The sequence below is a fragment of the Corythoichthys intestinalis genome, chromosome 14, assembly GCF_030265065.1.
Source record: "Corythoichthys intestinalis isolate RoL2023-P3 chromosome 14, ASM3026506v1, whole genome shotgun sequence".
Taxonomy (NCBI): Eukaryota; Metazoa; Chordata; class Actinopteri; order Syngnathiformes; family Syngnathidae; genus Corythoichthys; species Corythoichthys intestinalis.
The window spans coordinates 46,429,034-46,451,530 of record NC_080408.1 but is presented as its reverse complement, the minus strand read 5'-3'; the positions used below and the strand labels follow the sequence as shown (position 1 = coordinate 46,451,530).

The window sequence follows — 22,497 nt, the reverse complement described above, 5'->3', positions numbered from 1 at the left end:
AGATTGAACAGGCTGGCGTGAAGATACAACGGCAAACTTGCGTCTGATTGGTATAATGGAGTCGTGATTATTGTTGCGACGTCTCATTAGTGATATCGGTAGAGCTACCCCAGTAATATACCAGACATGTCTCTACTTTTGGCATCGCTGGCAAAAAAATAAATAAATAAATCTAATATGTAGAATGAAAAGGATAAATGTCACGACTCTTGTGTAGCCCAAAGTAGCAGAGGAAGAATAGCGTTTTTTCTTCACAAATTGAAGATTGTAGTAGAGCTGTCCCAACTAGTCGACGTCATCGATGACGTAAATCCGTCGACGAGCACAACATCCCGTCGACGGTTAATGAAGGGTTAAAAAAATATATGCGTGGAAAGTTCAGAATGTCGGACGCTCTGTATGCAAGCGGGGAAAGCGGAAAAAGTGCACCCGAGTGTCCAAAACATTGACTTATTTCAAAGAAACAAAGGAGGGTACACTCGTGTCCTGTCTCTTCAATACCAAGCTTGGCTGCACGTCGGCCGTGAATAAACACCTAAAGCGCCGTCACCCAGTTTGTAAGTCCATCTAACTAACTAACGACATGCTTTATTGAAGTTGCTAAGCCTGTCGCGATATGCAATGAGTCCAATGTCCATTTATCGCACGGCAAATAAAAATGAGGGCGGTAATTTTCACGGCTGCGTTTTATCGCTGCGCGCGTGCGTGCGTGCATACATTGGTGCGTGCGTGCTGATGGCATATGAGGCTCCAGTTCCTTTCTCTTATCAACACGCTCTAAAATTAAAGTTTAGACATACAAAATAAGAAAACACATCTATATTAAACACTGTAACATTAGCACTGCTACACTGAGGTGAATGGGGGAAAAAAAGGCAACCTACTTTAGCCTGCTATAAAACATTGGCAGTCGTCTCGTGAACGCAAATTTGCGGTTAAAAGGTGACACTTCAAACATGAAAAATCGCTGGTTAACAGCATTTGCGAACGACAAAAATGAAGAAAAAAAATCTATCACTGACACTACATGCAATGACAAAAAGTGCTTTTTTTGCGGAGTGTAAAGCTGAAGTTAGCTGTTTAGCGAACGTACTTCCGGTGAACATTTCAAAATAAAAGCATGTCATGTTCGTCATATAAATAACGATTTCTGGAGTTAATCCCACATACTTCAGAATTCAGATTCTACACTAAGAAAACCTTTAAAATGACAGCCTTTATGAAAAATCTGATTGGCAAGAATAATTATTATAATTATTATTATAACTATTATATATAGTACTACACTATCATATTAATGCTAGGTGTTTTTTTAAGAATTGTTTTGAATCATGTTGGAAAGGCGAAGTCAGTGTTCTGAATCTGTTTACATTCCATTCTTTTGCACTAGTTAATTCTATCAGCAATTGAACTCATTGTTTGTGATTTATTATTGTTATTTACGTGTTTATTTGTACTTTATTAAATAATTTAAGTGTTCCAAAATGTTTTTGTGAATTGATAAGCGTCAACAAAAATTTCATTGCTAAATTAGTAAAAAAAAAAAAATTTTTTTTTTTAAATTATTAGATTAGTCGATTAATCGTAAAAATAGTCGGCTGACTAATCGGGAGAAAATTAGTTGATTGAGACAGCCCTAGATTGTAGACGCTTATGACTCTGGTAAGGGATTTCAAAAGATCTCAAAAGAATATAAAATCAGCCATTCCACTGTCCGGAAAATAGTCTTCAAGTGGAGGACATTCAAAACAACTGCCAACATGCCCAGGTCTGGCTGTCCAAGCAAGTTCACCCGGGAGCAGACCGCAAAATGCTAAAAGAAGTCTCAAAAAACCCTAAAATGTCATCCCGGGACCTACAGCAGGCTCTTGCTACTGTTGATGTGAACGTGCATGCCTCTACAATCAGAAAGAGACTTCACAAGTTGAACCTTAATGGGAGGGGTGCAAGGAAAAAACCTTTGCTCTCCAAGAAGAACATGAGGGCCAGATTAAAGTTTGCCAGAGTTAATGTAGACAAAGACCAGCACTTCCGGAATAATGTTCTTTGGATAGATGAATCTAAAATTGAATTATTTGGACACCAGAACAGAGGACAGGCTTTGGCGCAAACGTTCTTCAGTCCGATGTCAAAGACTGGTAGATGGCTACAAAAAGCGTCTCACTGAAGTTATTTCAACCAAAGAGGGGTAACACTAGCTATCAGGTGGTAGGGTGTCCTAACTTTTTCCTCAGTTAGTACAGTGGGGCAAATAAGTATTTAGTCAACCACTAATTGTGCAAGTTGTCCCACTTGAAAATATTAGAGGCCTGTAATTGTCAACATGGGTAAACCGCAACCATGAGAGACAGAATGTGGAAAAAACCTAGAAAATAACATCTGTTTGATTGTTAAAGAATTTATTTGCAAATCATGGTGGAAAATAAGTATTTGGTCAATACCAAAAGTTCATCTCAATACTTTGTTATGTACCCTTTGTTGGCAATAACGGATCCCAAACGTTTTCTGTAACTCTTCACAAGCTTTTCACACACTGTTGCTGGTATTTTGACCCATTCCTTCATGCAGATCTCCTCTAGAGCAGTGATCTTTTGTGGCTGTCGTTGGGCAACACAGACTTTCAACTCCCTCCACAGATTTTCTATGGGGTTGAGATCTGGAGAGTGGCTAGGCCACTCCAGGACCTTGAAATGCTTCTTACGAAGCCATTTCTTTGTTGCCCTGGCAGTGTGTTTGGGATCATTGTCATGCTGAAAGACCCAGCCATGTCTCATCTTCAATGCACTTGCTGATGGAAGGAGATTTTCACTCAAAATCTCTCGATACATGGCCCCATTCATTCTTTCCTTTACACAGATCAGTCGTCCTGGTCCCTATGCAGAAAAACAGCCCCAAAGCATGATGTTTCCACCCCCGTGCTTCACAGTGGTTATGGTAAAATTCAGTATTCATTTTCCTCCAAACACGAACCTGTGTTTCTACCAAAAAGTTCTATTTTGGTTTCATCTGACCATAACACATTCTCCCAGTCCTCTCCTGGATCATCCAAATGCTCTGTAGCAAACTGCAGACGGGCCTGGACGTGTACTGTCTTCAGCAGGGGGACATGTCTGGCAGTGCAGGATTTGAGTCTCTGGCAGCGCATTGTGTTACTGATAGCAGCCTTTGTTACTGTGGTCCCAGCTCTCTGTAGGTCATTCAGTAGGTCCCCCCATGTGCTTCTGGGATTTTTACTCACCGTTCTTGTTATCATTTTGACGCCACGGGGTGAGGAGGGAGTTGAAAGTCCGTGTTGCCCAACGACAGCCCCAAAACATTACTGCTCTAGAGGAGATCTGCGTGGAGGAATGGGCCAAAATACCAGCAACAGTGTGTGAAAAGCTTGTGAAGAGTTACAGAAAACGTTTGGGCTCCGTTATTACCAACAAAGGGTACATACCAAAGTATTGAGATGAACTTTTGGTCTTGACCAAATACCATGATTTGAAAATAAATTCTTTAAAAATCAAACAATGTGATTTTCTGGAGTTTTTTTCACATTCTGTCTCTCATGGTTGAGGTTTATCCATGTTGACAATTACAGGCCACTCTAATATTTTCAAGTGGGAGAACTTGCACAATTAGTGGTTGACTAAATACTTATTTAGCCCACTGTATATGCATTTTTGTTGATATATTTGGTTTAATGAGTAAAACAATGTTAATTTTTGTTGTTTACCTGCAATTAAATCACTTTCTTTTCCAGGAATAAAGAAAAACAAGATCAGACATTCATTCTGTATGTAAACATTTCTTAATGGAAAACTGAATATTTCATAGGGTGTCCTAATTTTGTCACATGACTGTATAAGCCACATTGAACTATAAAGCGCACTACTGGCTTTTGAGAAAATTGAAGGCTTTTTACGTGCGCCTTATAGTGCGGAAAAAATAGTCACATAAAAATTATTTTAAAAAGTGTTTTTGTTTTTCTGTGGTAGAGTAAGAGAAAGGACAGCTCCTTCCTAACAGTATGAAATGTAATGGAACAATAAGACATGCAGAAATTTGGACAGGTTACATTATTTTTTAAAACTTCCTTCAAAACAAAAGATGCAGTGTAATATGAAATAAATGAAATAAGAATAAAGGAGTTGTGCCTGCGTTTTGTGTGTGTGTGTAAAAGGGGTTTGTTGTGTGTCTTCATTTAGTACAGCCATACTAGTAAGAGCCTCACTACTCTGTCAGACTGTCTCCGATTAGCTTACACTGACATCTTACTCTATGTTCGCCAATCAATAACCCCTTCTAGGAGGTGCAGTGTTGGAGTGAGGAGAGACATGTGAAGTCCGAAGCTGGTATGACAGCACTACAGAACAGTGACCTAACAGAGAGCAGCAGAGCCCACTGTAAAATAGACTCAAGTGCCACGGCGCTGCATTGGGAGACTTTTCATTTGGATCACCTAGCTTAATTAACTTTGGTGACACTCATACAACAACTATAGGACTGTTATAGAATGAGAAAATGTGTAATGAGCATTACGTTGCAAGTTATGGAAAAGTAGTTTTGTCACATATGTGGGTTAGTACTAGAGCTAGACCGATATATCGGGCCGATATCTGGAAATTTGACTCAATTTAAATCTCTGGATGGAGACTAGGCCTCGCGCCATTTTTCAGAGGATTGGAATCGGGTGAAAAAGATTGTTTTTTTTAATTAAAAATATGTATATGGCAGAAAACACAAACAAGCCTGAAAAAGCAGTTTCTGCTCTTGCACCCCTCTTTAAAATAAACTGCTGTATTTTAAGCCAAAAGGACTGTTGTGGTTGATAGAACAAATATGTCTATATGCTTCCATAGCAGTTTCATGATGCATTAAGCCCCCCAACTATTTTTAATTTGTCCGTTTTACCCTGGAAACCCCCGTTTACAGACACTGCACACTTACTGTTCCAGTTGTTTCATTAATTGCTAGTTATGATATGTGGTAACACTTTATTTGACAGTGGCGCCATAAGAATGTCATTAGACAATCATAATCATGACACTGTCATGAGCATTAATGAATTCTTATTACAGATGTCATTTAGTATTATCTGACAAATTATCTCACTTTTGAATGGTTGTAAAAGATCCGACATGGACACAAATGGAGTTAGTGACATTATTTGCCAGGATGACACTGAGTGACTTCTGTCATAAGCATTCAGTAATGTCTAACATTTTTAGCGTAGAATCATTGATTGATTTCTAATATTTAGTTAAAAAAAAAAAAAACTATTCACTCGCATATTTTAAACTTTGAAACAAATTATGTCACAATTTAAAAAATAGTGTCAATAGTCATGGATATCTACGTCATAACTATCGCTTAATTGTATTTATTTTTTTTTTTACTGTCGCATTTTCCCCGACTGATGATAATCGATCCAAACAAAGAAAAATTGAAAAAAAAAAAACATTAAAAGGGTAAATATTAGAAAAAGAAAATCTCGACTACTCCTTGATGTCTGCGATTTCTGCATCGCAACCCTTGTTATATTACCATGTTTGACCCATAAAATCCCCAAAAAGTCCGGCTGTGGCCATTCACAGCTGTGTCTTGACACTCAGTGATACATGCTACACTGAGTTTTTTGATCGCAAAAAGGTAACTACGTGATAATATCTCATTCAAATCATGGTGTCTTTAATTATGCTCTCATATGCTCTCATTTCGAGTTAGGATTTAGGGGTTTAATTAATGTTGTTTTTTAAATGCCCGACTGCTCAAAAATTTCTTCCACCAGAAAATAGAGATTTTAAGCTTTCCAATGATATATTACACATGCATATCGAACAATTTTGAAATTTGGCCAAATTTGGGGGTCTCACAGCGGAACTTCAAGCTACCTGAGTGTTTTCCGCTATATATTCATGTTTCACTGCTTCATGTTCGTACAGCCTCACTCTCCCTCCAGCTGCTTTTCTTGGTCAGCAGTGCACTGCAGGTTTTGCTTGTTAAAGTTAACGATGATTGACAGGCGTTGAAGCTTTGATCTTGCCAGAGAAGCTTGGCAGCACTACCTTCAAAGAAGCTAAATGTGTTGACCATTTTTTAGCTTGTTAAACACTAGTGTACTGTGGCTACCAATTGTGTGTGTGTGCGTGGCTGTTCTCAGCAGTGAGTGGATTTGACCCGACTCATTACATGAAGCATTTAATTAAGACAAGCATTTTTCTAAGTTATTCTTGTTTAAAAATAATTCACATTATGAAGGCGGCACGGTGGGACGTTACATGTTTAAAACTTTTTTTCGGAACAACACTCTTTTTCCAGAGAGCTATGTATTTAACCTTTTATTCAACTTTATAAGAGATGTTTCTGAGTCTAGGATAGTCAGGCACTTCTGGAGTTTTTTTTACTACAGCTTACATGCTTTTTCAACCTAAATGTGACCGACTGCTAATAAATGAAGCGGAGCGTTGGACGGCCCCCTTCGGGAAGGCGTGAAACAGGGTGGGGAATTTGTCGTGTCAATACATTATGAAATACATGATATTGCTCAAGGATACTTTGACAAGGTAATCAGTGCGGAGAATCGAGGTTGGGGAATGACTACTCTACTGCTGAACCACGCCACCCCCTATTATTAGGTATTATTAGCTATTATTTTCTATTTGTGTGATTCAATAAACATGCTTTAGGCATTTCAATGAAGTTCAGTGTTTGCATTATTCAATTTTTTACGCCAATTTTTACACTTTTACTGCAAATGAATAACTACTAATAATCGGAATCAGTCCTGAAAAACTCATATCAGTCGATCTCTAGTTCGTTCCAACAATATTAATTCTACCTACAGTATTAGATTTGACTTTATTTTTTCCAATAGTGGCTCTAGCAGTTTCACCAATGAAACGTCAGAACAAAATTCACTCCATGATACCAATCAGATGTGACAATACATTCACATGACCGCAAACGACCTTGCAGTTGGAGGTCCGATGATCAGGCCGGACATAAATTAGGGCTGCAGCTATCCATTATTTCAGTAATCGATTAATTCGTTCAAATAATCGAGTAATCAGATTACAAACATTTAATTACTTGCAGAATAAATTTTCAGAGATGTAAAACAAAAGAAACAAGTGTTTATGCTTCCAATAATATTTATTTTGGCTTGCTAAGATTGTAGTTTCAGAAGAGCATTAAACGTGAATACAAAATAAAATTCCTGAGTGTTTCTTCAAACAATGCAGAATGTCACTTTCATTTCGCAAGATCAATAAATACACTTAAAACAAAATTAAAATACCTGAGCTTAGCCTCAAACAGTATGAAAAAATAATAATAATACATTAGGATCTAAATAAAAGAATATTTAGCTAACTTGCATAGCAAAAGTCCGCTATCTTAAATGCTATAAGACACTAACATTTTTCTATACACATATTCCCACAAAAAATATTTTTAAACTAAATTACAAATGTATAAATAAACATATTAGCTCAAACAAAAACTTACAACCTTATGTTAGCCTTGACGGAGAGCAGCGGGACTCAGCCATGTTAGACGAGGTATGTCATATTCACTTTTACCACTAGGCGGCAGTGTATCCACCAAAATCAATAAAACTAAATGCAAACACTTTCAAAACAAACCATTACAACGTCACTCTAATTAAACGAATCCTCAAAGCAACAAAATTGGATTCAAAGCTTTTTTCCTATTCAATTACTCGGTTAATCAATTAATTGTTAGCACTGCAATTACCCATTTAACATAGCGCACTGCTTTCAACATGATGCGAAAGCACAGATTTCAACCTCCCTCCCAGTTTATATTCGGCACTGACAGCCTGCAGGAAACCGGAGATATGATTGTTTCAATTTCGTGGTACTACCACTAGAGGGTATTCATGCTCTTTGGACAGATGATGTTTAATTTCTATAGTTTGTTCTAGTCTTAATTTGATGATTTCTGTATATTTTTATGGCCTAATATGTTCATGTAATAGGTACAATACAATAATAACAGTTTATATCGGGGACATTATGCTGAGAAAAAAATATACAATTGTTTTTAAAAAAATCTGACATTAAAAGCAGTTATTCACTATGTTAATCATTACTTTAGTATTCTTTTCACCGAACACTTGTACTTGTGTGTTTTTGGGGATGACTAGTTTTACTTTTATTTAAGTATTACTATTTTGAAGTAACACTACTCTTGTAAGCAGTTACTCATTATTTGAGCATAGACTTCACCATCAGTTGACTAGACAGCTCCTACAGACATTGCGCCACGCCTTCTCGTAGGGGGCCGGGCCAGGCAGAGTGTCGTGCACCTTTCACTGCTATAAACTCAAACACACGCTGTCTTCGAATGCCAGATTTAGGTAGCAGGACTGCCTCAAGAGTGATTTGGTCGAGGAGTCAAGGTAATTATTACATAAATTAGCGCCACACATGCACTTTGAAACGTTGTGAAAAAAATGAATGGGGAAAATTTGCCTTTAGCTTGAAATATTTACGTAAAATGAATGATAACTGCCCGTTTTTTTTTGCTTTTAACCAAGAATCTAGACTGTTTTACGTTCATATCTATAGAAATTCCGGGGTGTACGCATTTATTTATTTTCAACTTCAAAAGCTCTTTGTTTTGTGATGGCCCTATGTTGTATCCATACACAATAGCATAACTTTACATTCAAATGATCAGGTAATTTTCGGCCAACTGCCCATTTTTATGCAAAAAAAAAAAGTAATTTGGACAGTTCTGCATCCATAAAAAAAAAAAAAAAAAAAAATGTATTTTACGTGTTTTATTTTATGTAACATTTCTATCTAAAAACGTCAAGGGCCAGATAGCCTGCAAGGCATGCTGAGGCAATCGTAACATCGGAATTAAACCTAAATAAGTTGTGATTGTATATAGAAAAATGACAATTTTGCTTTGTTTGAGTAAAATTTGGATGATTCTGCATGCTTTCCTCATGTATTAAGTTTCTGATGTGAAAATTGAGTGATTTATTAGCTGTCAAAAACCTAAGTCGCTATTTCGGGCATAAACTTATAAGTTAAATATTGCTATTGATCCTGAAAATACAGTTTATTATTGCTGCATTTGGTGATTTTTGTGCATCTAGCATCAAATTTTAGAATTTTGTAGCCATTTTAAGTTTTGTTATATTTTAGTAGGGAAGAACTTTGAATTTTTATATTTTCATATATGCCCAAGGCAGTGTTTTTCAACCTTTTTTGAGTCACGGCATGTTTTTACACTGGAAAAAAATCTTGCGGCTCACCACAAACCAAAAATGTTCCAAAATTATTTTCTGTACAGTACAGGTATATTTAATTATAAAATAATTTCTCTGTATGCATACTTTCCCAGTGAGAAACTTGAGCATGTTTGGATGAACACAAAGTCGATATTGTTATCCTTCAACAGCTCTCAGGCTTTCTCAGTTTTTTTTTTTTTTGAGCAGTTAGGCTTGAAAAAGCTCAGAATGGAGCAATGTCTTTAACCGCATCAGGGCCAAGCATCACGCAGACAATGGCTTTGCAGGCAGGTAGTATTAATGTCTCTGTCACATTGTGGGACTTTTTGGATTTAGTAACAAGTTCAGCAACAAGCTAACTGGCTCTGAGGGCTTTCTCATTTACCTTTGTAGTTTTTCTCAAAAAAGCCTGTTTCTCTGTGTTTTCACGAAGACGAACAAAATAGTCCATCGACTTGTTTTGAAGCGACGGGTGCTTCGTTTGGCGTTTTTGGATAGCTGCTCGTGTCGTGTTCAAGAACTGCTCGGATTTTGAGCCATTAGCCACCTTGCTGTCCTCAACAATGCGTTGGAATAAAACACTGGGGGAGGATTGATGGTCGTCACATATGGATAAAATAGAAAGGACACTTTCGAGTATATAGACTAGGGCTGCAGCTATCGAATATTTTAGTAATCGAGTAATCGACTGAAAATTCTATCGATTAATCGAGTAATCGGATAAAACAAATATATTTTTAGGTGAAGAGCAATTATAAATATACATGAGAAAACAAGACATTTCATCTAATCTTGAACCATTTTCAGTCAATCAATGTCTTTATTTTCGATGTATATTGTAGCTAGAATAAATTTAAAAAAAAGACTAATTCACTGCTTTCACCCCAAAAACTTTTAGATCTTATTTTATTTTATATTTTTTTTAATATATATATATATATATATATATATATATATATATATATATATATATATATATATATATTACCTAAAAATGCCGTTACGCTTGATAACACACATCACTTAAAAGTGAGGATTTTTTCCCACGTGTTTCATTTGAATTTCTCTTTGTGTCAAGCCATTTTTAAGTTCTAGTTAAGTTTTAAGTTAGTCTAAACTGTAAGTCCTGATAGGATTTTGAGTTTTTGCAGTGTTCAAAATAAATGTATGATACAGGCTGTACTGGAGCACATTAGGGACCAGTGCTACTTGGTGCTTTTTCCAGCAATGACTCCTGAGCTAAAATTGATAGTTAGCATGATTAAGTTTTTATTTTACACCCTCATCACTCCACAATGCTATGTTATCTTAAAGCCTGTATGTAAGACGCGTTAGCCACGCAACGACAGTGGTCATAATTAATTGAAACCTAGTCCTCCGCAGGGCTAACTTTACGTGAGCTAGTAGCGACAGTAACGTTAATCTTATTTATTAGCGTTTAGCGCTCTTTATTAGCGCTTAGCGCTGTACTGCTTCAAGATGGCGGCTGTTTAATAACGCTGCCCAGACGCGGCCGAGTCTGTCATTGCGCATCTAGTTCAACATACATGTGATCTTTATGAGACGCATCAGACGCTAGCTGTTACCAACGTAGCATCGTGCGGGCTAGTATTTGGCAACGTCGGCGTCGTTTGTGGCGGCTGTCAGCTGCAGTAAGTTTTTTTTTTTCCCCTTCTTCCTCTCCGCACGTGACAGCGCGTTGTCCCGCATTAAAAGTAGTCCGAGCAAAACGTGATGCTTAGAGCTGTCAAAATAAACGATTACTCGAGGTGAATAAAATTACTCGGATCAGTTTTTAAACTCGAGTTACTCGAGTTGCTCGAGTACTCGTTTCAGCTCTAATATAGACACATGACGAGTCTAACCAAAAGATGTGCAGTAGACGTGCTGGGGTCCACATTGTCGCTGACAGCACGGTCGCTGATGGCTAGATATCCAAGCAGTTGTTGAACGCGACACGAGCAATACCTCGCTCATCTGCACACGACTGAGAACTTCCTACCTAGTCAACAACAACAACAAAAAAACTTTCTACCTATTCCTCCCTTCCTTCCTTCCGCAACTCCGCCCGGCGACGTGAAGAAAAAAAATATATATAGTATATATATATGTACAGTGTATCACATAAGTGAGTACACCCCTCGCATTTCTGCAGATATTTAAGTATATCTTTTCATGGGACAACACTGACAAAATGACACTTTGACACAATGTGTGCAGCTTATATAATAGAGTTAATTTATTTTCCCCTCAAAATATAGCCATTAATATAAAAAAACCCTGGCAACAAAAGTGAGTACACCCCTTAGAAACTACGTACATCCCTAAATGTCCAAATCGAATACTGCTTGTCATTTTCCCTCCAAAATGTCATGTGACTCGTTACAGGAGTGCTGTCAGCATTGCTGCAGAGATTAAAGAGGTGGGGGGTCAGCCTGTTAGTGCTCAGACCATACGCCGCACTCTACGTCAAATTGGTGTGCATGGCTGTCACCCCAGGAGGAAGCCCTTTCTGAAGATGGTACACAAGAATGCCTGCAAACAGTTTGCTGAAGACATGTCAACAAAGCACATGGATTACTGGAACCATGTCCTATGGTCAAATGAGACGGGCTGGCTTCCTTGTATTCTTTTCACATGATGTTTTTTTTTTTACTTGTACTTGTGAGATTTTGAGTGGATGACTACTTTTACTTGAGTAATTTTTTCAAATAATCATACCTGTCAACCCGAGGCCATTGGCAATCTTACAAATAGTGACGTATGCCCATATGGTGACTAATCTTACAATGTTGTATATAGCGTGCAATATGAAACAAAAATAAAACTAAATTTTTAAAATAATACAAATTTCTTGGTAATATTGTAACATACTATAACCTGGTGCAATCAAAGAACAATCAATATCTTCAGCTACATCATGATTACTAAAATTTAACAGTGACTTTTGTTATAATTGTATGTAGCACTTTTGGCAATTCCTATCATGCCTCGATTGCTGCACTTCAGCTCGCAATTCAGTTTGACTTGAAGGTAGTTTGCTAGTGTGTCCAATTATAAAATAAAAAGGTCAATTGATAAAATTAACTCACCAATGCAATCTTTGAGTCACATTTCTTTTGCTAATTCTGAGAAGTGATCAGCAATAGTTGCGGGCAAAATGTGTTCGGCAACAAATTGGCAGAATGAAATCTCCGCTTTCGTCACTTTTCATTCTGCAGACTTCATCTTTATGACCATTGTTGTTAATTTTACTTTAAAAAAGTAATTAATTAGTTACAAATTACTTCTACCAAAAAGTAATTGAGTTAGTAACTCAGTTACCTGAAGGTAAGAGTAATTATTTACTTAGCAAAGTAACTGGTGTTACCTTTCATGTTTTTTTTTCATTAAGAAAAAAACAAAACAAAACATAGTAACCTTTGCTATGTTTGGAAATCGTTTAATGTTGTGAATCAACTGTTAAAGTTGTTAAAATTGTTACCCTTTTTGCATTAGTTCCCTTCTGTCTACTTTCGACATGTTAAAGTTTTAAAACTGTTTCATCATTTAAACATAGATTCAAGTCAAGATTTTGCCGATTTAGGAGTATTTTAGATAAAAAGTTACTTAAGTTCGCTAGGAAGGTTCACTACAACAGAGCCTTTGTGAGAAGTCTACTGCTTCAAAATGGCGGCTGTTTATTAAGGCCGCCGTCTGTCATTTCGCATGTAGTTCTATAAGCATTTGATATCTAGGCGTAGATTGTAGGTTGTCGGCTACAGTCAGGAAAAATTAGAGCCACCTAGCCTAGCATCGCGTTTGCTACAGCGTCACAACACTCTTCTCTCTCAGTGTCTTTGACTTTTCTCGCGTCATTCAACCAACGCAGTAACGCATTGTGATGCACATTGTCTCGTTGCCGAAACGGTGACAAAATCCGAACGGAGAAAAAAAAAACGTAAGGTACGAAAAACGTACAGATTTTGAACGTAAGGCGTACACATTTAAAAATCAGTGCTCACTTGTACAAATTATGCCGAAACCATACAACTTGACAGGTATACATAATACTTTTTTTTACTTGTGAAACTTTTTGGGGATGACTACTTTTACTTGAGAAATATTATTTTGAAGTAATGCTAATTACTGTTGAGGGAATTATTTCATTTGTTAACTGATTATTTATCTATTAACTCATTGGCTAACATTGAGGGTGGGACACATCTAATCCATTTGAAATTGTTTATCAAGCGATGACGCTGTCGATCAGTCAGAGTGTGCGCTTGAACGATTGTAATGAGCTCTACTTCTTAACTCATGAGCGTATTGGATGACAGACTTTTCCCCCCCCCAAAAAAAAAAGAAAAAGAAAAACAGTGTAATGGCAACTGAACAGAAAATAATAACAATTATAAAATGTATAGAAAACACTACGTATTGCAGAATGCAGTGTGTAGAGTACCGTATATTTCTTACTCTAAGGTGTGGGGCATGTTGGTCAGTAGTTAGCATTCGTTTTAGTTTAGGTGATAGGAAAAATATTCATATTTATTAAATATGTTTTTGTGTTTAATTGCTATTGTGCCTGACGGTCATTGTTTGTTTGAGACCGTTTTTAGTTTTTGCGTCATGATAGTGTAGCAGTTCAATCCAATCAATAGGAGAAAACAAATGTGTAATTTGCCTAGTGTGTGTAGTTGAAGTGGAAACGTCTGTGTACCTCACCATACGATACGATTTGCTATTCAAGGCTCACGATAACGATGAGCTCACAATTTGGCAACATATCAATTATCGATAAAAGTGTCAGGAAAGAATTTGAAAATATTTTACTACACAACTAATACAGGAAAAAAACAGCTAGCGTATTGGCCCGAATATAAGACGGTGGTTTTTTTGCATTGAAATAAGACTGAAAAAGTGGGGGTCGTCTTAATTCGGGGTCTAGACATTATACCCATTCACGACGCTAGATGGCGCCAGATATCATTGAAGCGAATACTGAACTTGAGAAGTAATGTTCTGTCATGATAGATCTCAGCTACTCTCAAGTTTAACCAGTTTGCATTATTTTATTGCAATGTTTTTTTCTTATTCAGATTTCTTTCAAGACTAAAGTTACAGTTTGACCTCACTTTGATGGTTATTGCAGTTATTGCAGTTTTGTAGTTTTATCACAATAGATTGGTTTATTTACATTTCAAAAACCAGAAGCCATTCATTTACGAATGTGATTGCACTTCAGTTTACGTATTCAAATGTTCAGATATTTGAATGAGGCAAAATAACATGCTTTTTCTCTCAAATATATTGTTATAATAATTTGTTTCAGATGTACTGAAATAATTTTCTGTATAAAAATCAATTTGGTGTTCAAAAAGTCTTTTTTTCAAACTTGAGTCTTGAAAAAGAGAGGGTCAGCTTATAATCAGGGCCGTCTTATATTCGGGTATTTTCATCTTTCTGTTGTGAAATGAATTGAATTCATCACTAGTAGGCGTCCAATTCATTGGAACTGGGAGGGTGTCATTCATTCATTCCCTAACAACACTCCCACTTCAAACAAATTTGACGTCTATGGTGGTCAATGGCAACAAATTAGCTTAATTTTAGGACATTTCAGGTCATTTGCTGTTGATTTTCACTCACTTCCTGTGGCTTTTGGGGCATATCTGGGTCACTTCATGTAAATTTTGCAGTGAATTGAATTGAGCTCATCACTAGAAGGCGTCCGAATCATTTAAACTGAGAGGGTGTCCTCCCTCCCACTTCAAACAGATTGGACGTTTATGTCGGTCAATGCCAGCCAATGAGTTCATTTTGGGGCATTTCAGGTCACTTGCTGTTAATTTTAAGTCACTTCCTGTTGATTTGGAGGCATTAATGGGTGACTTACTATTGATTTTGGGGTATAGAAGAGAAACTTACCCGGGAATCTCTCCAAATGAACATGCAGTAACCCACACGTAAAAGGAAGTGACATGTAAATGCTGTAAAACAAACAGAAAGTGACCTGTAAGTGCCTCAAAAGCACCATCAATGGTAGCCATTGTTTTAACAGAGAGCCTATTCTCGTGGAAGATTTTGGTAGCAACTTGTTTCTTCCTTTATTTTCGAAACAGTGACAACTTTTTAAAACAATATATCGATTCTTGTCAGGAGCATATGGATAACCTTTTGGGATACAAAGTATCACGATATATCACCATTTCAATATATTGTTGCACTCCTAGTGTGTAGAGATGACGTAGCAGAATTTCAGGTGGGAAGAAAACACAAGGTACGTGAATTAGTCCCATGTATTTTTCATTGTTGAACAAGAACAACAAGACTTAGCTCATTTTAAAAGGAATAGGAGATTACAGCAGCAGTAAAAATTGTTATTGCTGTTGTCAGCAAGAAAGATGAAACGTTTTTAGCATTTGCTTTTGAAGAGACGCTATCCTCGCAAACGGACCCAGCGACCTCCAACAGCAGTCAAGAAATCACAGCATTACATGACCGTGGCTGTACAGTAAGCCCAAACTTAGTATTTATGGCAAAGTAATCACATTCGGGGGAGGAGCGACATTATGAGCGAAGTCAGGATATCATGACAATATAAACAAAAAAAAATCAGAGTCGTAAAAAAGTACGTCCTGATAATGAATGTATAAACCAAAAAATGTTCCTGAAATTCAAGGCAACCAAGAAAATGTGGGAAATTGAAAATTGTAGGTCAAGGAGTAAAAAGTTGTTTTTTACGGGAATATTCTTGTGATTCTATGGCAAATTTAGTCAAATAAAGGCACAATCATGACAACTTAAGTAATCATTTAAAAGTCAAAACTGGATAAAAAATTTGAAGAAAAAAAAAAATCCTGAATTTATGAAGAATAATTTCATGACATAGAAATGAATATTTGCTGTTTTTCTGTTCACACCAAAAACTTATCCCATTTAAGTTTTGCTTTCTACCACCAAAATTAAAAAAATTTGGAGGCCTATTGTCAACTAAACAAAAATAAATATCAACATTTAATGAAAGAACACAATATACAGGGGTTGGACAAAATAATGGAAACACCTTAAAAATCTAATCAAAATCTAATCTAAATAAAAAACTAATCTAATATGGTGTAGGCCCACCCTTTGTGCCTATTAAAGCCTCAATTCTCCGCGGTATTGTTTCTAAAGATCCACCGATACCAATACCAGTATCGGCGGGGGGGTCCGATCCAGCCCGAAATAGTGGTATCGGTGAGTACCAACAAAGAGGGCACCGATACCATTTACCGGTCCAGTATTATGACACTTGACCGCAGCCTTTTTTTTCTCCTGACGCTCACTACAATCTCTGTTGTGTGATGACACGTGATCACTTTGAGTGCCAAGCAGCTATCGCTATTGGCTTGCTCCGGACCAATGAGAGCAAGCCAATGGAGGGGCAGCTTTTTCATATGGAGGAAAAAACAAACCAGGAGAAGGAATGTCGGCGGTCTGGAAATATTTTGGCATAGAAAGCAAGATCTGCAGCCTTAACATTTCGCAAGGTGGCGTTAAATCGGCCAGTTTCATTAAGGCAAAGGCAAAGGCAAATTTATTTATATAGCACAATTCAACACAAGGCAATTCAAAGTGCTTTACATCACATGAAAACCATAAAAATCACATTTAAATCAACACAACGTAAAAACCAAGACAAAAGATCGCATTTAATCACAGAATAAAAATAAATAAATGAAAATAAAACAAAAATAGAAATAAAGCCAAAACTACTACTAATAATAATCATTGAAATCAGCAATGGAGATATGCACAAGAGGAATAGAAGGCAGGTAGATTGAAATATATAGACAGTTATGGATATGCAGTGCTAAACAAAAGCGTTTTTAGCCCTGATTTAAAGGAGCTAACGGTTTGAGCATACTTCAGACGTTCGGGTAACTTGTTCCAGAGGTGAGGAGCATAATAACTAAATGCTGCCTCACCCTGCTTGGTTCTGGTTCTTGGAACATGCAGAAGACCCGTTCCAGACGACCTTAGGGGTCTAGATGTCTCATAGGAATCTAACAAGTCAAGCATGTATTTTGGTCCAAGGCCATTAAGTGTTTTGTAGACGAGCAGTAGTATTTTATAGTCTATCCTTTGACTCACTGGAAGCCAGTGTAGCGATTTCAAAACCGGTGTAATGTGGTCCAGCTTCCTTGTATTTGTGAGGACTCTGGCTGCAGCATTCTGTACTAGCTGCAGCTTCCTGACTGATTTTTTATCAAGACCTGTAAATATACCGTTGCAGTAGTCCAATCTGCTGAAAACGAATGCATGCATAAGTTTTTCCATGTCTTGTTGAGTCAGAAGCCCCTTAATTCTGGTTATATTTTTTAGGTGGTAATAAGCGGATTTAGTGACGGACTTTAGATGGCTATCAAATTTTAGGTCTGAGTCAATAATTACGCCAAGGTTTCTGACTTGATTTGTAGCTGTAAGTGACATTGTGCTAAGTTGGCTGCTTATCTTTGACCTTTCCTTTTTTGGCCCAAAAATGATCACCTCTGTTTTCTCCACATTTAACTGGAGAAAATTCTGGCACATCCATTCATTGATTTGATGAATGCATTTACTCAGGGAGACTAAGGGACTATAATCATGTGGGGACACAGAAATGTACAGTTGTGTGTCATCTGCATAGGCGTGATAGGAGATGTCATACTGTTCCATTATCTGAGCTAACGGAAGCATATAGATGTTAAATAAGAGTGGTCCAAGAATTGACCCTTGAGGGACTCCACACGTGAATTTGGTTCGTTCTGACTGATAATTTCCGATTGACACAAAGAAATCCCTATCATGTAAATAGGATGTGAACCACTGAAGAATAGTGTCAGTAAGCCCTACCCACTGTTCCAATCTGCTGAGTAGTATGTTGTGATCAACCGTGTCAAATGCGGCGCTGAGATCCAATAGTAGCAGAACAGATGATTTGCCTGCATCGGTATTCTGACGAATATCATTTAGGACTTTGATAAGCACGGTCTCGGTGCTGTGTTGTGGCCGAAATCCAGACTGAAATGAGTCAAAAAGATTGTTTTGGATCATAAAAGTCTGGATCTGTTCAAACACAACCCTTTCGATAATTTTCCCCAGGAATGTCAGATTTGATATTGGCCTGTAATTACTAATGGTTGAGGCATCCAGATTAGGTTTTTTTAGGAGAGGTTAGGTCATTACTTCGAAGCTGATAAAACATTTGAAGACGAAAACATTGTTATAAACTCTAAACATGGCAAGTCGTCATAAATCGGGTGCCGCTAAACATTGAACGTTTACATTAGCAATCACCATGACCAAAGCCCGATTCGAGTCTGCCACCGGCTTGTAGCCTATTGACCTGCGGTATGACAAGACATGCTGCTCGCATTGAGCCGAGGAGAGAGAAAGTGATGGGGGATCAGGGATATATGTTAGTCTGTGGGGAGCAGGTGCGCGAGGCTGAACAGACTCGGATCCGGCGGCTGGATTAATCTTGGGTTTACAACGCACTGTGTATTATAGCAAACGCTAATACGAATCCATCACCGAAACAGCACAAACGAAGAGTGGAACTGTTTTGTTGCTTAGTCGGCAGGCATAGCACTCTCAGTCGTATTGTATTGTGGCTACATGGGACAATAGATGGAAATTGTATTGTGTCACATCACATTGCGGTCTGTTGAATTTAACTCATTTGCTCCCTGAAACGTATAAATACGTTCTATTTTTAAATGCTTCATTGTCCCAAAAACGTATTTATAAATCTTTTGCATTTTTTTTTTTTTTTTTTTTTTTTTTTTTACAAAAAGAATCTATAGCTTGCGATCTATCAGAGAAACAAAAAACAAGGCTCCAAACCCATTTTAAAGCAATAAAACTGGCCACTGGAGGGCAGTAGCGCATTTTGTAAAGACCCGCAACCTGATTCAACAGCAATGAAAGGCCGGGCAGCACGGTCGGAGCACTGGCGGCAGTATGCCAGGCGCTGGACGACGGAGCAAAACGACTGAGACCACCGTGCAGCGGGCTCGCCAAGCAGATCCCGTAGAGATTAAAAAATAATCCATCTTTGTGAGACAGACAATGATGAGGGAAAAGTTTACACGACAGACGCGGCGACAACGGCGTCATCTCATGTGTAAACAAATTGTTACTTTGCTATCAAAAGCTGTATTTGTCTTGTTCATTATGATATTTTGTAAAAGGAAAACATTATTAAGATGTTTGGGATGTATGTAACTAATGCAAAAAATAGCTGTGTTGAAGTCAAAGTTTGAAATGTATGTGTTTACAAAAAGCTCATTTTCTCCGTTTTTTTCATCAGAAATTGGAAAATTGCTCAAATTAAGCTATTTTCTAATGCTGATTTCTAAAGAATGGAAAAAGATATGAACTTACATTTTTTTCTGCTGAAAGAAGAGAGTCTAATCTTTCTTTTTGTGGGTTCCACAATAGAACAGAATTTTCTGTGGGCCTTGCAAAATCAGTCAAAATCCAGAAAAACGGCCGGGAGCGAAGGGCCTTGCTCTGGTGAAAATGGCTGGGAGTGAATGAGTTAACTGTGCAACTCAATTTAAATAATTTGAAAATTTACACTGTCATTGCTTGCAAAGCGTTAAAAGCACTAATGTATTTTCTGTTGCATCGCCCTTTTTTTTGTCGCATCAATTCAAAAAAACTTTTTTTGTTGTTGCTGTTCCAGAAAACATGCGCTAGCTAGCTAACTATCTCTGCTGATCACATGTCAGTATGTCAGCCAATTGAACGGATAAATGAGTCCAGGCGTTTTGCTTTGCTGTGTGCATTCGCACATTGACGTGACTCATCATCGTCAGACTCGGATAACTGCAGCAGCTAGGGAAACCTTCATGCCATCCGTGGAATAAAATAAATAATAAATATAGGTGGAAACGGATTACGCTACACAAGCACTTTTTATTTTGCTTGTTATTACCACTTGTGCATGTAAATCTGATGTTGGTAGATTGTTTTCTTCTTGGAGATGAAATGCATGTGCGGCAGCTCAGCATTTTAAACATTTTTTTTTACATAACGTTTTGACAGTTGCCATCATATTTTTGGAATCGAAGCACCGTGTACCACAACAGCATTCCGGCCCTGAATCTTATACCGGAACTGCGTTCCTGCCCTGAATCTTATACCGGAACTGCGTTCCTGACCGTTCTGGCCCACTTTCACCCATGGTCTTAACATTACTTATTTTTACGGAAATATGTACGGATGCGGTGTGGCTATTTTAGCTAACTTGGCTGCTACGTAATTTACGTAACACTGAACCGACAAATTACTTTTTTCTTCTTTCTTGTTTATTTTACAATATATAAATTTCTTCCTGTAATATTTTCTCGCAGTATTACAATGCATGACAACTTTCATCTCTAAATATTTTGACTTTATCCTCGTAGTCTTATTTTTTTCTTTGCTTGGCGCTATTATTTCGTCGTAGTATTCTGTAATATTGGCGTAAACTACAACAATGTTGACTACAAGCGTGTACGCATCACTACCGTGTTATGTCATTTCAATGCAAGTGTCCATGCAGCTGACAGCCCGCATGTGGCACGAGGCCTCCCCGGCGGAGGCGTGACATCATCCGGCTGCAGGCCACGGCGCCTGCCCGCCGTCAATACGCGGAGGTAGAGAAAGGTGTGGGGTCTTACCGAGTAGCAGTAGCCGGTGCGTCTGCTTGTATTCCCGCTTAAGCTCTTTAAGGGCCCGGTCGATGCTCTTGCTGACTTTCCTCGCCTCCTTCTCGGCCTCCTTCTCCTCCAAGAGGAGCTTGTCCCAGTTTTTCTGCTTGGGGCCGCTATTGTTGCTTTTGTGAGGCAGCTGCAGGCGGCGTCCTCCCCGCTCCTTGGCCGCCGCCGCGGAGGACGACGAGGTCCCCTTGCCGCCGCCGCCTCCTCCTCCTCCGTTCTGGATGAGCACGGCGTCCCCGGAGGAGCCGTGCTCCCGGCCGGGTCGGCATCCGCCGCTGTTGACATCCGCGGGACGAGCTCCTTGGGTGCGGGTCGGCGCGGATACCTCCGCTGCCGCCGCCGCGTCCGGATGCGGCTCCGAGTCCGAGGCGGCGTTGGAGATGGAGCCGCTCAGGTGGTCGCCGAAGAGCCGCGGCCGCAGACTGTAGCACAGCCCCATGCTGAACCTGATAAGTGCCGAAGGGGATCGCTCATAAAGGAAGAATCTGCGCCAGCGGCCCTAGCGAGCCATCGTCACACACACGCGCACACACGCGCGTGCGCACACGGCCGTAAAGTCCGTCGCTCCGTCCGTCCGTCGCTAAGATGTCGCTCCCGAATGGAAGCGGAAATGAGGAGCACCGGGTGGGCGCCGACATTCGCTACATGACATTGTGCCTTCGAGCCCCCCCTCGCCTTTGCTCAATGAGTGCGTGTCGCTTCGTTGGGCTCGCGCGAGTAGCTCGCTCTCGGATCACCTGATCGTGTCCGTGGACACTGCGGGTCCACAGTACACTCGCCTTTACCGTACGGCGGCTGCGAAGGACGCAAATCTCAATTCACGGTGCGCTTCTGGTGACGGCATTACGACCTGGTGACCGATCTAGGCGCTTAACAAATGACAGATTTTTCCCAACAGTTACAGAATTTTACGAGGAAAAATTAGCTGAGAAACGCACTCGAAATAAATTGGACGTCTATCGCCGTCAATGGCACTGAAAGATTCACAGCCAGTCCCCACAGTTTAAGTGAGGCAGGTAGGTAGTTCAGAGTAAATATTCAATTTTTAAAAAACTTTTTTTCCATTCTTTTATTTAAGTAAAATGGAAAAGTAAATATTTTCGGATTACTTTTTAACATAGTTTTAGTTAATGATAGCTTTGCATGTAATTCCATTTTTTTTTTTCAATGGCTTTCTTCAGCGCGCCGCACAACCCATCGACACCGTTCTAATACCGAAATGATTGAAAATCTCGTGCAATGTACGGAATCTGTTTTGAATGAACCCAAAAAAATTATAGTTCGTGGCAAAATGCGGGCATTTTTCCCCCAAAATGTATCTAGTCCTACATTTTTTTTTCAATCTAATTAACATAAATCAAAAATTGCATGAAGGAACATAAAAGTTGTATACAGAATTTGCAAAAAATGGTTCCCCCAAAATTGTCCAAAAAAGTGCCCATTTATTTCTAAAGGCCAAAGTTTCCCTTTCATTTTCAATGGCAGAAAAACATGGATGGTTGTGATTTTTTCACTAAAAACTTACCATTCCAG

General features: G+C 38.6%; 1 protein-coding gene across 1 annotated transcript in view; it reads right to left on the bottom strand.

The window, feature by feature from the left end:
• The window catches only part of LOC130930445 (guanine nucleotide-binding protein G(olf) subunit alpha), a 155,703-nt gene extending 133,962 nt beyond the window's left edge, over window positions 1-21,741 (bottom strand). Inside the window, exon 1 of the mRNA XM_057858410.1 lies at window positions 20,926-21,741. Within this exon, the coding sequence (XP_057714393.1) occupies window positions 20,926-21,403 (478 nt within the window). The 5' untranslated portion in view covers window positions 21,404-21,741. The remainder of the gene's footprint in view (window positions 1-20,925) is intronic.
• Between the last annotated feature and the right edge of the window lie 756 nt (window positions 21,742-22,497).